A 16,229-nucleotide genomic window follows, 5' to 3' on the forward strand; every position below is an offset into this window, starting at 1 on the left:
AAAAAACATTGCCAGAAAAAAACTTTGATGAGATGGTGTTAAGCAAGTTATCAGAAACAGAATTCAGAGTAATGATTATAAAGATGCTCAAGGAAGTTAATGAGAAAAACAAGGCACTAGATGGTAAGATTGAGGATATTAGTGAAAACATGAAAAAAGAGATACGTAACATAACAAAAATCAGACAGAGATAAAGAATGCTGTATCTGATAACAAGAATACACTAGAAGGAATTAAAAGCAGGCTCAATGAAGCAGAGGGGAGAGTAACTGACTTAGAAGACAATGTAGAAAAAAATCACTCAGAACAGCAAAAAGAAAAAACACTTAAAAAGCATGAGGACAGTCTAAGGGAGCTTTGGGACAACAGAAAGCGAAACAACATTCACATTATAGGGCAGTCAGAGGGGGAGGAAAGAGAGCAAGGGGTAGAGAACTTGGTGGAGGAAATAATGACAGAAAACTTCCCCATGCTGCCAAGGGAGAAAGCCACACAAGTTCAGGAAGCACAGAGGGTTCCAAACAAGAGGAGCCCAAAGAGACCCACTCCAAGACACATCATAATTATAACGGCAAATGTCAAGGACAAAGAGAGAATATTAAGGGCTGCAAGAGAGAGCTAAGCAGTGACCTACAAGGGAACCCCCATAAAGCTGATATCAGATCTCTCAAGAGAAACACTTCAGGCCAGAAAGGAGTGGCATGAAGTTCTCCAAGTAATGAAAAGCAAGAATCTGCAACCAAGACTGCTTCATCCAGCAAGGCTATCATTTAAAATTGAAGGTGAAATAAAGAGCTTCCCAGACAAAAAAAGTCTAAAGGAATTCAGTACCACCAAACCAGCACTGCAAGAAATGCTAAAAGGACTGCTCTAAGAAAAAGAATAGTGTGAGAAAGGTACTTTATCAGCATAAAGGGGGAAAATGGCATTAAATAAGTTTATATCAACAGTAACCTTAAATGTAAATGGAATAAATGGTCCAATCAAGAGACATAGAGTAGCTGAATGGGTAAGAAAACAGGACCCAAATATATGCTTTCTATAAGAGACCCACCTGAGAGCAAAAGACTCACACAGGCTAAAAGTGAAGGGATGGAGTAAAATATTCCATGCAAATGGAAAGGAAAAAAAAAGCTGGAGTAGCAATACTTATTTCTGACAAAACCGACTTCAAAATAAAGACCATAACAAGAGACAAAGATGGTCACTACGTAATACTAAAGGGATCAATCCAACAGGAGGAACTAACCCATATAAACATTTATGGGACAGAGTCTCAGCCTCGCCACTGCTGTCGCCACTGCCCAGAGACTCCTGCGTCCCCATTGGTCCACCACTACCCACTCAGGACACAGAACATCCAGTCATGGATAAAAATGAGCTGGTGCAGAAGGCCAAGCTGGCCGAGCAGGCTGAGCGATATGATGACATGGCAGCCTGCATGAAGTCTGTAACTGAGCAAGGAGCTGAATTATCCAATGAGGAGAGGAATCTTTTCTCAGTTGCTTATAAAAATGTTCTGGAGCCCGTAGGACATCTTGGAGGGTCGTCTCAAGTATTGAGCAAAAGACAGAAGGTGCTGAGAAAAAAACAGCAGATGGCTCAAGAATACAGAAAAAAAATTGAGCTAAGCTAAGAGATATCTGCAATGATGTACTGCCTCTCTTGGAAAACTTCTTGATCCCCAATGCTTCACAAACAGAGAGCAAAGTCTTCTATTTGAAAATGAAAGGAGACTACTACCGTTACTTGGCTGAGGTTGCTGCTGGGGATGACAAGAAAGGGATTGTGGACCAGTCACAACAAGCATACCAAGAAGCTTTTGAAATCAGCAAAAAGGAAATGCAACCAACACACCCTATCAGATTGGGTCTGGCCCTTAACTTCTCTGTGTTCTGTTATGAGATTCTGAACTCCCCGGAGAAAGCCTGCTCTCTTGCAAAGACAACTTTTGATGAAGCCATTGCTGAACTTGATACATTAAGTGAAGAGTCATACAAAGACAGTACGCTAATAATGCAATTACTGAGAGACAACTTGACACTGTGGACATCGGATACCCAAGGAGATGAAGCTGAAGCAGGAGGAGGAGAGAATTAACCAGCCTTCAAACTGTTGTCTGCCTAATTCTAGAATTGACCCAGTACACCATTTGTCATCCATGCTGTCCCACAAATAGTTTTTTGTTTACAATTTATGACAGGTTTATGTTACTTCTATTTGAATTTCTATTATTTCCCATGTGGTTTTTATGTTTAATATTAGGGGAGTAGAGCCAGTTAACATTTAGGGAGTTATGTTTTCATCTTGAGGTGGCCAATATGGGGATGTGGAATTTTTATACAAGTTATAAATGTTTGGCATAGTACTTTTGGTACATTGTGGCTTCACAGGGGCCAGTGTTAAAATTGCTTCCATGTCTAAGCAAAGAAAACTGCCTATGTATTGGTTTGTCCTGGTGGGGAATAGAAGGGATAACTGGTTCCAGTCACAGGGAGGTGTTGTGGGTACCTTAAGTTTTGGAGCACTTAGAGGGCTGTAGTGGAAATGGGTAGCCCATGGATAGCATGTGTGGAATCCTGTGTGTATCTATGGATTACTCAGACTCAGCGCATACCTTTAACTACAGCTGCAGAAGTGTTCCTTTAGTTGTGACCCAATTTACTCTGGATAAGGGCAGAAACGGTTCACATTCCATTATTCGTAAGGTTACCTGCTGTTTGCTTTCATTATTTTTGCTACACTCGTTTTATTTGTATTTAAATGTTTAGGCAACCTAAGAACAAATGTACAAGAGAAGATGCAGTAAAATGAATTGCTTGATACCCATCACTTCATGTATATCAAGCACAGCAGTAAAAGAAAAAACCCATGTATTTAACTTTTTATATATATTTTTTTGCTTTTGTGATTTTTTGTTTTTGATACTTGCCTAACATGTATGTGCTGTAAAAATAGTTTACAGGGAAATAACTTCAGATGATGGCAAGCTTTGTTTAATGTCTTATGAAATTTTCATGAACAATCTAAGCATAATTGTTAAGAACACGTGTATTAAGTTCATGTAAGTGGAATAAAAGTTTTATGAATGGACTTTTCAACTACTTCTCTACAGCTTTTCATGTAAATTAGTCTTTTGGTTCTGAAATTTCTCTACAGGAAATTGTACATTTTTGGAAATTATTCCTTATTCCCTCTTGGCAGCTAATGGGCTTTTACCAAGTTTAAATACAAAGTTTATCATAATATTTATGCACCCAATATAGGAGCACCTAAATATACAAAAAATTTCTTGGGGAACTTTAATGGGGAGAGTGACAGCAACACAATCATAGTGGGGGACTTTAACACCCCACTGTCAGCATTGGACAGATCATCAAGACAAAAAATCAACAGGAGAAAACAGACCTTAAATGACTCACTAGACCTAATGGATTTAATTGACATTTACAGGACATTTCATCCCAAAGCAGCACAATACACAGTCTTCTCAAGTGCACACGGAACATTCTCAAAAACAGACCACATGTTAGGGAACAAGGGCAAGCCTCTACAAATTCAAGAAGATTGAAATCATATCAAACAATGCCATGAAACTAGAAATCAACCACTATAAAAAACTCAAAAATATTCAAACATTTGGAAGCTAAATAGCATGCTACTAAACAATGAATGGGTTACCAATGAGATCAAGGAAGAAATCAAACACTTCATGGGAAAAAACGAAAATGAACAGACAACAACCTAAAATCTATGGGACACAGCAAAAGCAGTCCTGAGAGGAAAATTCATAGCATTACAGGCATATCTCAAGAAACAAGAAAAAGATCTAATGAACCATCTAACACAACAACTAAAAGAACTAGAATGAGAACAACAAGAAAAGCCCCGAAGAAGTAGAAGGAAGGAAATAATAAAGATCATAGCAGAAATTAATGACATAGAGACTAAAAAAAAGAATACAAAAAAATCAATGAAACCAAGAGCTGGTTCTTTGAAAAGATAAATAAGATTGACGCACATTTAGCCAAACTCACTAAAAAACAAAGAGAGAGGACCCAAATAAATAAAATCAGAAATGAAAGAGGCGATATAACAACTGAACCAACAGAAATACAAAGGATTGTAAGAAAATACTACGAGCAACTACATGCCAACAAACTGGACAACATGGGTAAAATAGACAAACTCCTAGAAGCATACAACCTTCCAAAGCTGAATCAACAAGAGGCAGAAAACCTGAATAGGCTGATAACAACTAATGAAATTGAAGCAGTAATCAAGAAACTCCTAGCAAACAAAAGTCCTCGGCCAGATGGATTTACAGGTGAGTTTTATCAAACATTCAAAGAAGAATTAACTCTTATTCTATTCAAACTATTCCAGAAAATTCAAAAGGAGGGAAAACTCCCAAACTCTTTTTATGAGGGCAGCATCATCCTAATGCCAAAACCAGATAAAGACACTACAAAGAAAGAAAATTACAGGCCAATATCCCTGATGAACATAGATGCTAAAATCCTTATTAAAATACTACCAAACCGGATCCAGCAAGACATTAAAAAGATCATACATCATGACCAAGTGGAATTTATTCCGGGGATGCAAGGCTGGTATAACATCCGCAAATCAATAAATGTGATACATCACATAAACAAAATGAAGATCAAAAATCATATGATCATATCAACAGACACAGAAAAAGCATTCAACAAAATCCAGCACCCATTTCTGATAAAAACTCTCAGCAAGTGGGAAAAGAGGGATCATACCTCAACATAATAAAGGCCATATATGACAGACCTACAGCCAACATTATACTCGAAAGTCAAAAACTAAAACCATTTCCCTTAAACACTGGAACAAGACAGGGATGTCCACTTTCACCACTCGTTCAACATAGTACTGAAAGTCCTTACCACAGCCATCAGACAGGAAGAAAACATAAAAGGTATCCAAATTGGAAAGGAGGAAGTAAAACTGTCATTATTTGCAGATGACATAATATTGTACATAGAAAACCCTAAAGACTCCATCAAAGTACTACTAGATTTGATAAACAAATTCGGCAAGGTAGCTGGATACAAAATCAACATTCAGAAATCAATGGCACTCTTATGTATCAACAATGAACTTTCAGAGAAAGAAAATCAAAAAACAATACCATTTACCATTGCAACTAAAAAAATAAGATACCTAGGAAAAAACTTAACCAAGGATGTAAAAGACCAGTACTCGGAAAACTACAGGACACTGAAAAAAGAAATAGAGGAAGGTTTAAACAAGTGGAAAAATATACCACACTCCTGGACTGGAAGAGTTAATATCATTAAAATGTCCAAAGTACCCAAAGCAATTTATAAATTCAATGCAATTTCTATTAATATACCAACAGCATATTTCACAGATGTAACACAAACGTATCGAAAATTTATATGGAACCAAAAAAGACCCTGAATAGCTGCAGCCATCTTGAGGAAAAAAAACAGAGTGGGAGGGATCACTTTACCAGACATCAAACTATACTACAAAGCCACTGTAATCAAAACAGCCTGGCATTGGTACAACAGACATATAGGTCCATGGAACAGAACAGAAACCCCAGAAATAGACCCACACAATTATGTCAGTTAATATTCGACAAAGGAGGTAAGAGCATCCAATGGAGTAAAGACAGTCTCTTCAATAAGTAGTGCTGGGAAAACTGGACAGATACATGCAAAAAAATGAAACTAGACCAGCAACTTACACCATACACAAAAAGAAACTCAAAATGGATAAAAGACTTAAATATAAGATGCAAAACCATGAAAATCCTGGAAGAAAACATAGGCAGTAAAGTCACAGACATCCCACGTAGTAGAATTTTCACTGATACATCTCCTAGGGCAAGAGAAACAAAAGAAAAAATAAACATATGGGACTACATCAAACTAAAAAACTTCTGCACAGCAAAAGAAAGCATCCTCAAAATACAAAGAAACCCCAGGGGTGGGAAAACATATTTGCGAAGGATGCATCTGATAAGGGTCTAATTTCCAAAGTGTACAAAGAACTCATACTACTCAGCAAGAGGAAGACAGACAATCCAATTAAAAAATGGACAAACGACCTCAATAGACACTTCTCCAAAGAGGACATAAAGATGGCCAAGAGACACATGAGAAAATACTCAATGTTGCTAATCATCAGAAAGATGCAAATTAAAACCACAATGAGGTATCACTTCACACCTGTCAGAATGGCTCCATCAACAAATCAACAAATGACTTGTGCTGGCGAGGGTGTGGAGAAAGGGGAGCCCTGGTACACTGCTGGTGGGAATGCAGACTGGTGCAGCTACTGTGGAAAACAGTGTAGAGGTTCCTCAAAAAATTAAAAATGGAGCTGCCTTTTGACCCAGTGATCCCACTTCTAGGAATATATCCTAAGAACCTGAAACACTAATCAGAAAGAATATATGCACCCCTATGTTCATAGCAGCGCAATTTACAATAGCTAAAATCTAGAAGCAGCCCAAGTGCCCATCAGTAGATGAGTGGACAAAAAAGCTGTGGGACATTCACACCATGGAATACTACGCAGCTGTAAAGAAGAAGGATCTTGTACCCTTTGGGTCAGTATGGATGGACCTGGAGAATATTATGCTGAGTGAAATAAGCCAGGCAGAGAAAGACAAACATCACATGATTTCACTTATATGTGGACTCTAAAGAACTTAATAAACTGATGAACAGAATAGATTCAATGACATGGAAGCATAGATGAGACTGACGAATCTCAGAGGGATGGAGAAGGGTGTGTGGGTGGAGGGGGAGAGATTTACCAAAGAATTTGCATGCATATGTGCACAACCCAAGGACACGGACAATGGTATGGAGACGGACTGGGGGGGCAAGGTGGAATGGGTCATTGGGGAGAAGAAAGGACATCTGTAATATTTTAAACAAAAATAAAAAAATAAAATAAATTTTAAAAATTTAAAAAGTATAGCCCACAATTCTTACAGTACATAATATTTGCTAATGATAATAAATAACTATCTTACTGGTTTATGTATTTACTATACTACACTTTTTATTGTTATTTTAGAGTGTATTCTTTTTACTTATAAAAAAAAGTTTGCTGTAAAACTGTGTGCCATGTCATGCCAGCAGCAGCCTCACACATCTTGTGTTTACCACACATCTTGAATGCATCATTTTCTCTTGTGCTTGATTTAGTCTCACGTTGTTTTATAAATTTAATATAGCCTAAATGTACAGTGTTGATAGTCTACAGCAGTATATAGTGATGTCCTAGACCTTCACTTTCACTCACCACTCACTTAACGACACACCAGGGCAACTTCCAATCCTGCAAGCTCCACTTAGGGATGTGCCCCATATAGGTACACCATATTTCAGATCTTTTATACCATATTTTTCCTGTACCTTTTCTATGGTTAGACACACAAATACTTAACCACTGTGCTACAACTGTCCACAGGATTCAGTACAGTAACATGCTGGGCAGGGTTGCAGCACTGGAGGAGGCTACACCACACAACCTAGGTGTGCAGTAGACTCTACCACACAGGTTTGGGTAAGTGCACTCCATGATGTTTACACAAGGATGAAACTGGCTAACGATGCATTTCTTAGAACAAATCCCTGTTGTTAGGTAGCACATGACTGTATACCCATTTTCTGGACATCCTACAACCATTAAAATGATGCAGAAGAATTCTTTAATAGCAAAGAAAGACTATAAATGTGAGGGTAAGAAAGCAGATTGTATAGTTATTATTTTTACCAAAAAAATACTGTATGTACATATACATATCTATATACAATTATGAAATACAAGGTAGTTCTAACCTTTTTTCTTTTGCTTATAGTTTCTAGAATAATTAAAAATACTTTTATAATAGGCAAAACCCCAAATGTTATTGTTTAAAGCTTTCTCTTCAGAAAAGGAGCCATAACTACTTTAGCCAACATTTTAGTATCCTACCTGAAAGAGTCGTGTAAAGATGTCAAATTCAAAAACTGAAATATAATCATTGCAGGTCAGATCAATAGTGGACTTCAGAGCCATGGCCTCTAGCCCAGAACTGATGGGATGTACTTCATGAAGGGCCTGTCGGAAGTTCTTCCAAGGGACTATAGTCCTGGGTGGGTGAGAAGGCACACAGTGAGGTGGCAGATAATCCTGGGCATTGCTATAATGAAGGAAAAGAGAGCCACATTAAGCTCTCACATCAGTTTCAATTCTCTTAAAGAAGCGGGGCTACGTTTTGGATTGAGAACAGAAGGGGAATAAATGATATATTTCTTAACTGTCTAATGAGTAAATTAACAACAGAGAAGTCTTTTTCCACTGTTCTTTGGCAGAAGTCACAAAATTAATCTCCTTTCTCGTCTTTCTTTAGACATTTGTTCTATTAGAGAAGTACAGAAAGAGAGACGAGAGTACTCTTTTTATATAATAAATGTGATCTGTGGCCAGACCTTCCCTAATTGAAAGCTTGTGTTTAAACTAACTTTTTAAAAACTATGTAAAACATTATGAGTTCTTTGAGGAACCCACAGCATCAAGGACTAGACAGGAGGAAATAGGCTTAAAGTACAGGAGAACAGAGCTCTCAGATAGATGAGAGAGAAACCATTGAACATAAAGCTGACTAAACCCCAGATACAGATACAGCTAGCAAGAGATATTACGGGGTTTCTCTTCCTTAAGATCTTTAATACAAATAGAGCCTTTGAAAAGCTTACGCATTCGCTTGCCTGAAAAATCGGGCAGGGTGTAGAACTCCTTTCTAATGTAGTTATTAAGTTAAAGGAACAAAGTTAAACTTAGTCACGTCCTCTTCAACTAAGTTTAAGTCCGTAATTATTCTATATTTTATATGTAAATATGATTTTTTAAAAATAAAGGTGATATTTAAAGAGAGTTATGTTAGGATCTATATATTTAACTGAAAACTTTTATTGTTTTCTACCTTTTTCAGTTCTTTGATCCAAAATTTCAGATACTTAAGAACATTTATATTAATACTTAAAAACATAAACTTGACTCGTGAATTTGTCTATATACTTTAAAACTTCTGTATTTCAAAAGACAATATAACAAAGTGGAAAGACAAGGCATAGACTAGGAGAACGTATTTGTAATGTAATAAAGAATTAGCACCTACAACAAGAAAAAGACAACCCAACTGGACAATGGAGATGGCAGGAGTAAGAATCCGGACTCGTAAATGTGAGAAGATGCTCAATCTCCCATGTGATTAGTAATATAAAGCAAAATATGATACCAATTCCTATTACCAGTTCCTACAAGCCAAACTATGAAGCTCCTGGAATTCATGTATACTAATTAAAGGAATATAAACTGGCACAACCACTCTGGAAAGCAATTAGGCAATATTTGGCAAAGCAGAAGATGCACAACCCCCGACTCAGCAACTCCACTCCTAGGTAGGTAAATATGCACAAACTCTTGCATAGGAAGAAAATACAGTTTTGTTCACTGCAGCACTGTTTGCAATAGCAAATAATTTGAAATGTGTCAATTAAGAGCATAATGGGTAGGGCAAGGAAGAGAAGAGCACTCCATCAAAGAGCTTGGGTTTCAACTGAACCTGCAAAAGAATTTCTTTAAAAAAAAGGGGTGTGTGTTAATATTTACCAAAGCTGGGTAATATTTACACACAGTCATTATTTTACTTTGTTTTCCCATGTTTTAAATATTTCATTAACAAAAAACTAAACAAAAACTTACAATACAAACTTTAGTTCTTCATAGTTCAAATTCATGATTTTGATTGAAACTTACTTTTCCCCGAAAGCTTTCCTCCAAAATTCTGCAGCATCTGCTTTAGTAATCCGAAACGTGTCTCCTTGAAAGAGTCCACTTGGGAAGATTCCTTTTAGTTCTGCCAGCATGTGGCTGAAGATCAGGGACAGTTTGGTTAGGTTTCGCCTACAAATGATCAGAAGTACAATAATTAAATAAAGACATAAAATTATTTTTATCTTAAATGTACTCAATTCACCAGTCATGTAATATATGAACATTAAAGTACATTTATAAAAACCCTCTTCAAATATATACTTTCTGGCCAATATTATCAAAGATATATAAAACTAGGGAAGACGAGAGAAAGGAATGTGCTGTTGACAATATTAAATACAGCTGACCCTTGAACAACATGGGTTTGAATGTGCAGGTCCACATATATGCAAATTTTTTTCAATAAATGCATACAGGAAGGTAAATGTATTTCTCTTCCTTATGATTTTCTTAGTAACATTTTCTTTCTCTAGCTTACTTTATTGTAAGAATACAGTATATAATACATAACATACAAAATATGTGTTAATTAACTATGTCAACAGCGAGCTATTAGTAAAGTTTTTGGGGAGTCAGTCATACACAGATTTTTTTACTGTAGGGGAATGCTCATAGGCACCTCTAACCCCTGCATTATGCAAGGGTCAGCTATACTCTGTGATATTATTATCTTTGTTCAAAGAATGGCTTTAGAACCTGTTTTCACCCTAACATCACAGGAAAGATGCAAACATATGGTGGAAGGACTGGTGACTCCACTCAGTCCACTCCTTCCCCCTACTCTATAAAGAGATGTTGTACAGTAAATAAGAAAAAGTTAATAGTAATATATTTTAAGGCTTTGAATCTTAAATTAAGCAGGCCTACTAATTCTGAGCATAAACTAACAAATAAATTTACTTTTTTAGGATGACATATAAGAGGATTCAATAAATAAATAAGAGCTTGTACACTGCTATAACCACTCAACTCATAAAAGAAATGTTAGAAAAGCAAAATATACTATTTTTTGCTTTGCATAAGCCATTCTGGATAAAAATATTATCATAAAACTCATATAACTTAAAGTTATCAATAAAAAAGACTATTTAAATATCCAGACCTAACAAATATTTTACTAAGTCAGACCTTAAAGAGGTTTTACAAACACAACTCTTCCTTTCCAAAAATGAAACATTAACATTCAAACTATGTAAAAATGTTTAAGTGCGCGTGTTACTACTGTTTTAATAATTAGTTAACTTTATTCTAATAACCTATTTAATGGATGTGATTATAAAGATGTAGCACAGTACCAATTTAATCTCCCTTTTAGTTATATCCTTTAAGCAATAATCTTTATCTTTAATGGTACTGTCACACGAAACAAGACAGAGATGCTCTTAGATATTACTATACACCAGAATAGCTACTGGCTGCACTTGCTTGTTTTCCCTTGCCTCAATATTAGCAGTTATGTATTCAAAAGTCTATTCTTGTCATATAAATTGACTATAAAATTTCAAGTAAATTCATGATCAAATTTGATTGCCTAAAAATTTTCTTTAATACAGATTTCTCTTTTTTATGCTATCCTGGAGTCATCATCAGTCCCACCTTTGTTTTTCCTGGATAAAATGCTGTACCAAAGAGACCGACTCTCTCTAGCCTGACTTTTCTGCAAAATGCTGCTGAAATCTTTCTAGCCAGAATGCCAACAAATCAGCTTCAGTTTTTTATATTTTTCTTCTTGTACTTGTAGCAAGTTATTCTTTCCAGTTTCCTATTTGTTTTCTGAAAGCACCTACAAAATATTAATATCCTATGAAGACAGCCTAAAATAATTCATATGCTAAAAAGCTAAATAGTATAAGACAAAAACACAAGCACTTATTTAATTCCTAAACGCCACTACTGTTTTCCTCCTTGCACTTTGAGAGCCTTCATTTATTGCTGATTAGGACTTCTACTATTTCAAAAATAAAAAGAGAAAAGATCAGGAATATATCACAGAGGAATTCTGAATCAGATAACTCGGTAGTAAATCTTCAAAGCACAAATTATTCCCAGTGACTTTACTTACTATTCCAGCAGGACATCAGACTGCATGCGCAGTGAACAGAGCCTCGGTATCAATATAACATACTGCCAAATGTTAATTTTTAAAGACAGGCAGGTAAGAGTCCACAAATCCCTTATGATATGATATGCTAAACTGTTATAACCTACTATGTGTAAAGAACTATGCTAAACAGTACATCAGAATAATGTATGATATGACAGAAAAAATATAAGGTGTCCCTCAAAAATGTAGACACACTTTAACAGCTGATGATTCACTTAATTTTCACTCCTTTTCAGGATTAACTGACTTGAAATAATGGGTGAAGCCAGACTAAGCTTTGAACAAAGAAAATTTATCCTAAAGTGCCACTAGACCTTTTTTATGGGGACACATAAAAGATAAAGTTTATGGTACAAAACCGGCAACAGTAGACGGACGCACTGAGGGCACACAAATGCCAAACAAAATGATTCTTGGTGTTTGCAATTCCATTACTTCGTGTTATCAGCAGGGCCTGGACCAGAACAGTCATGAGCAGTTTGAAAACAGGCATTGACAAAAAGAATTATTCATTTCTGTAGATTCTTTTAAATTTTGAAAATGAACTGTATGTTAATAAACACTGACTTTATAATCATTCAAAGTGCATTTACATTTTTGAGGGACACCCTGTATATATCACCACTCCCAAGATTACAACAGAGCTCTTTCTGGAGGAAAGGGGTTTGAATCTTCTTCCTAAAAATATCTTTCCTTGGTTTCTCCAATGGTGCCCTCCCTTGGTTCTCCTACTTGCTCTTGTCCTTTCTTTGGCTTTCTTACTATTCTCTTAATAGAGTTATTTCCCAGAATTTGCTCTCTGCTATTTCCCTTTCTTTCTCTGTTACTTTCTTCACCCTTCCTATGCAATCTCAAGGCTTTAAACACTACTTTGCAAATGGTTCCCAACTGTTAAGCCTGGCAGCTTTCCATCTGCCTACCACATTTCTCCATTCAAATGCAAGCCACCTCAAAGCAACAGGTTCAAAATTAATCTTCCTTCTCAAGACTGTTCTTTCTTCATGTTCCCTATTTCTGTATTTAATGACACCACCCCCTCACTTCCTTCCCACAACTCAAAACCTCCAGTGGCTTCTTCCATTTCCCTTACTCTCTGTATCTGATTTACTTTTCAATCTGCTGGGCACTTATTGTCAATCCTACCTGAATTACATTATTATTCTAATATACTCTCCTTGCTACCTTACCTAACTATTCCATAATTCAAACTTCAGTCTCTTCCTATGCATGCCCAATCATACCACATAGAACTGCCTTTGCCTTTTAAGGAGGGGAGAAAACAACTTCCACGGTGCCAATGGGACAAAACCCAAGCTCAGCTTTAATTTTAAGACTTTCCACTGACCTGGATCTAAGCAGCCTTTCTAACTGACTTCTTAGCTCTTCACTGGTATATTCCAGCCAAACTGGATACTTTACCTTTTCTTACATGTACTCTATGTACTCTATGTACTCACTCACTCTACCTCTAAGCCTCTGCTTATCCATTCCCTTGTCTGAAATAAGACACAGCTTAAATGTCATTTCTTGAGAGGCCAGCTGCAAGTACTAAATCTCCAAAACATCCCTGGCCCTTTCACTGCAAATCTCTCAGTCACCTGAACCCATCTTCTACTACAGCTATCTGTGTACATGGAGGTGAATCCATTTCTGATGTGTATTTACTTACATCCCTTTGGGCATCTGGCATAATTTCTAACCTTCATTATAGCAGAAAACATCTGAATGCCTACTACATGCTGCTAGGTATTGAGGATGGATACAATGAACAAAACAACATCCCTAGTATTATGGCATTTAAATCCCCATGGGATAGTATCGGGTGGAGGGAGAAAAGTGCTTTGAAGAAAAACAAGGCAGGATATGAAAGAGTCACAGAGAGTTGGAGGGTTGCCATTTTAGAGAGGGTAGTCTTAGGAACTTCTAGAGGATTGATTCTTTAGCCAAGTCTGAAGTAAACAGGAAGTGAGTCTTGGGATGCCTGGGCCTTGTCGGCACCTTTGACTCTTCAAATAATTTCCCATTGAGAGTCTACCAGGTATCCAGCACTCTGCCGGCCCAGAGATAAAACACATACCAAATGGACAGAAAGCTTTCTTAATTTGTGAAGTAAGCCACAAAGACAGGAAAGGTATTGACCACAGGATATAATGACACCAGGTACCCACAAGCAGTTCAAAGTGCTGACTGAAATAGGTACTGAAAACCGATTTAAGACAATTTCTTACTCAAGAATGCATCCTACCCAAAAAGCCAGCTTATATTTCTTAAAACCAACAGAGATGTGTATCATAAGCCTCACACTTCTTAAAAGGAAATAAGGAATCTATAGAAGCCCATGGGTCAGAGCATTTTGTAACTGAATCTGAGTTGAAATTCTGCTCAATAACATTTTAAGGCCTTAGGCTTATGCTTCAGTGTCTACAGTGGATAGGGCAGAGTTTAGTTAGCAGAACCTGCCTAAAATGTACTTAGAACAATAAATCATGATGGCTCTTTGGGCTTACTGCAAGGTAGTCAATGCTTTTCAAAATTCTCTCAGCAGTTACTTCAATTCCTACAATATGTTCTAACAATTCTCCAAAGACACACGGAGGAGCACTACTATTAAATATTTTGTGAATGCCCTGAAGAGAAAATTTGTCTTTTTTAATTTCCAGCAGAAACAAGTAGTACAAGTTTTTCTTTAACTCAGAATTTGAAGGTCGTTTTTACTACCTCTAATCCTAACCACTTACATCTAAGCAACTGCAAATTCTACTCTATAACTTCCATCTTTCTCTTCTTTCCTGTCACAACTTCCCCATAATCAAATGCTGATTCTGTAAGTAATGACAATTTATTTTTAAGTTCAAGACTGGTGTCAGGCCCTAGCTGGTTTGGCTCAGTGGTTAGAGAGTCGGCCCACAGACTGAAGGGTCTTGGGTTCAATTCCAGCCAAGGGCACGTACCTCGGTTGCAGGCTCCATCCCCGCCCCATTTTGGGCGCATGTGGGAGGCAACCAGTACATGGACACTTCCCTCACCCCCACCCCCTCTGAAAAAGTAATGGAAAAAATATCCTCGGGTGAGGACAAAAAATAATAAAAATTTAAAATTAAAAAACATTTATAAAGACTAGTGTCAGTTCTTTCCCCCAACCTCTAAAAGGTCCTACTCTAAAAGTTGATGTATCTCAGGCCCAAAGTAATGGCATACATTTTTTAGTGTATAATACCAGCTAATAAGGGAATAATATTTTTATGTCACCAATACATAAATATATTAAAAATTAAATGAGCAATTATAGCTCCTGTTTTAGTTTCAAAGAGAGAAAAATAAATACCACTTGACAGGAAACACAACCACCATTTCCATGCATCAAGCAAGACAGTGTTGGAAAGTAGCCTTTATAATAAGAGATAAACAGAAAACTCAAATGATGCTGACCCATGCATTTACTACATGAAATACTGAAAAACAAGCTATTTTGTAACTCTTGGCCACAAAGTACTTTGCAGAGAAAGAGGAAATGGAAAAAGAACCTAGTATGGGGAGATCAATTAATCCTTAATATTAAAATGTATTTATTAATGTTTAAGACAAGTATTGAGAGGAGTATCACTCTTTTTTGTTTTAATGAGAATCCCTGAGAGGTATAATAACAGTTTCAAGAAGAAAAAGATTGTTGAGAAATGAATATTAAGAGATTGAGGTCTCTGAGAAAAAAAATAAAAGTGACCTACAAAACAGTTAGCCCAAAGTATTTATAAAGATATTCTCACTTAGGGTTACTTTTTTTTGAAACTCCATTTTGATAGACTGTGATAAATTCTATAATTGAAAAGCATGCTTTTTAAATTCCTTCTACAAAGGAGCACCGGAAAATATATGCATATGACAATAGTCAAGAGGACTAGAGATCTAAAACGTATTTCCTGATCTCCTATTAACTTATTGTGTCCTTGAACAGTTATTTAACCTCTCTGGGCCTCTCTTGCCGCAGAAGTAATATAAGGAAGCTGGAATCAACTCTCTTAAAGATCTCTTCCCATGTATAAATTTATGCTATACCACTGATTTGAAATTGGAAAAGGAACCTTAACTGCTAGTTTAATTTCACAAGAGGGATGGAGAAGAAAGGCACGAGAGAAAGAAAGCTAGTGCCTGTCTCTATATGACTGAGGACTAGAAATTTTACGAAGAAATAATATAGTTTTCTTTTTTTTAAATCCTCACCTGAGGATATTTTTTCCATTGCTTTTCAGAGAGAGTGGAAGGGGGAGGGAGAGAGAGACAGAGAGAG

General features: G+C 36.6%; 1 protein-coding gene and 1 pseudogene across 3 annotated transcripts in view; one reads left to right on the forward strand and one right to left on the reverse strand.

The window, feature by feature from the left end:
- Window positions 1-16,229, reverse strand: part of CBL (Cbl proto-oncogene) — a gene marked incomplete at its 3' end in the record, with an annotated part of 112,573 nt that overhangs the window by 37,657 nt on the left and 58,687 nt on the right. Inside the window, exons 3-4 of one of the 2 annotated variants that reach the window (XM_081154430.1) lie at window positions 9,823-9,969; window positions 7,996-8,152 (exon numbers count right to left, since the gene is read on the reverse strand). In XM_081154430.1, the coding sequence (XP_081010556.1) occupies window positions 7,996-8,152; window positions 9,823-9,969 (304 nt within the window). Of the gene's footprint in view, window positions 1-7,995; window positions 8,204-9,822; window positions 9,970-16,229 lie in introns of both variants that reach the window. The other variant, XM_081154429.1, reaches the window with a different exon arrangement.
- LOC308565370 (14-3-3 protein zeta/delta pseudogene) lies at window positions 1,294-2,100 on the forward strand (annotated as a pseudogene). Its single transcript has one exon. The product of its transcript is annotated as a 14-3-3 protein zeta/delta pseudogene (transcript).

This window comes from Miniopterus schreibersii, assembly GCF_964146895.1.
Source record: "Miniopterus schreibersii genome assembly, chromosome: 12".
Taxonomy (NCBI): Eukaryota; Metazoa; Chordata; class Mammalia; order Chiroptera; family Miniopteridae; genus Miniopterus; species Miniopterus schreibersii.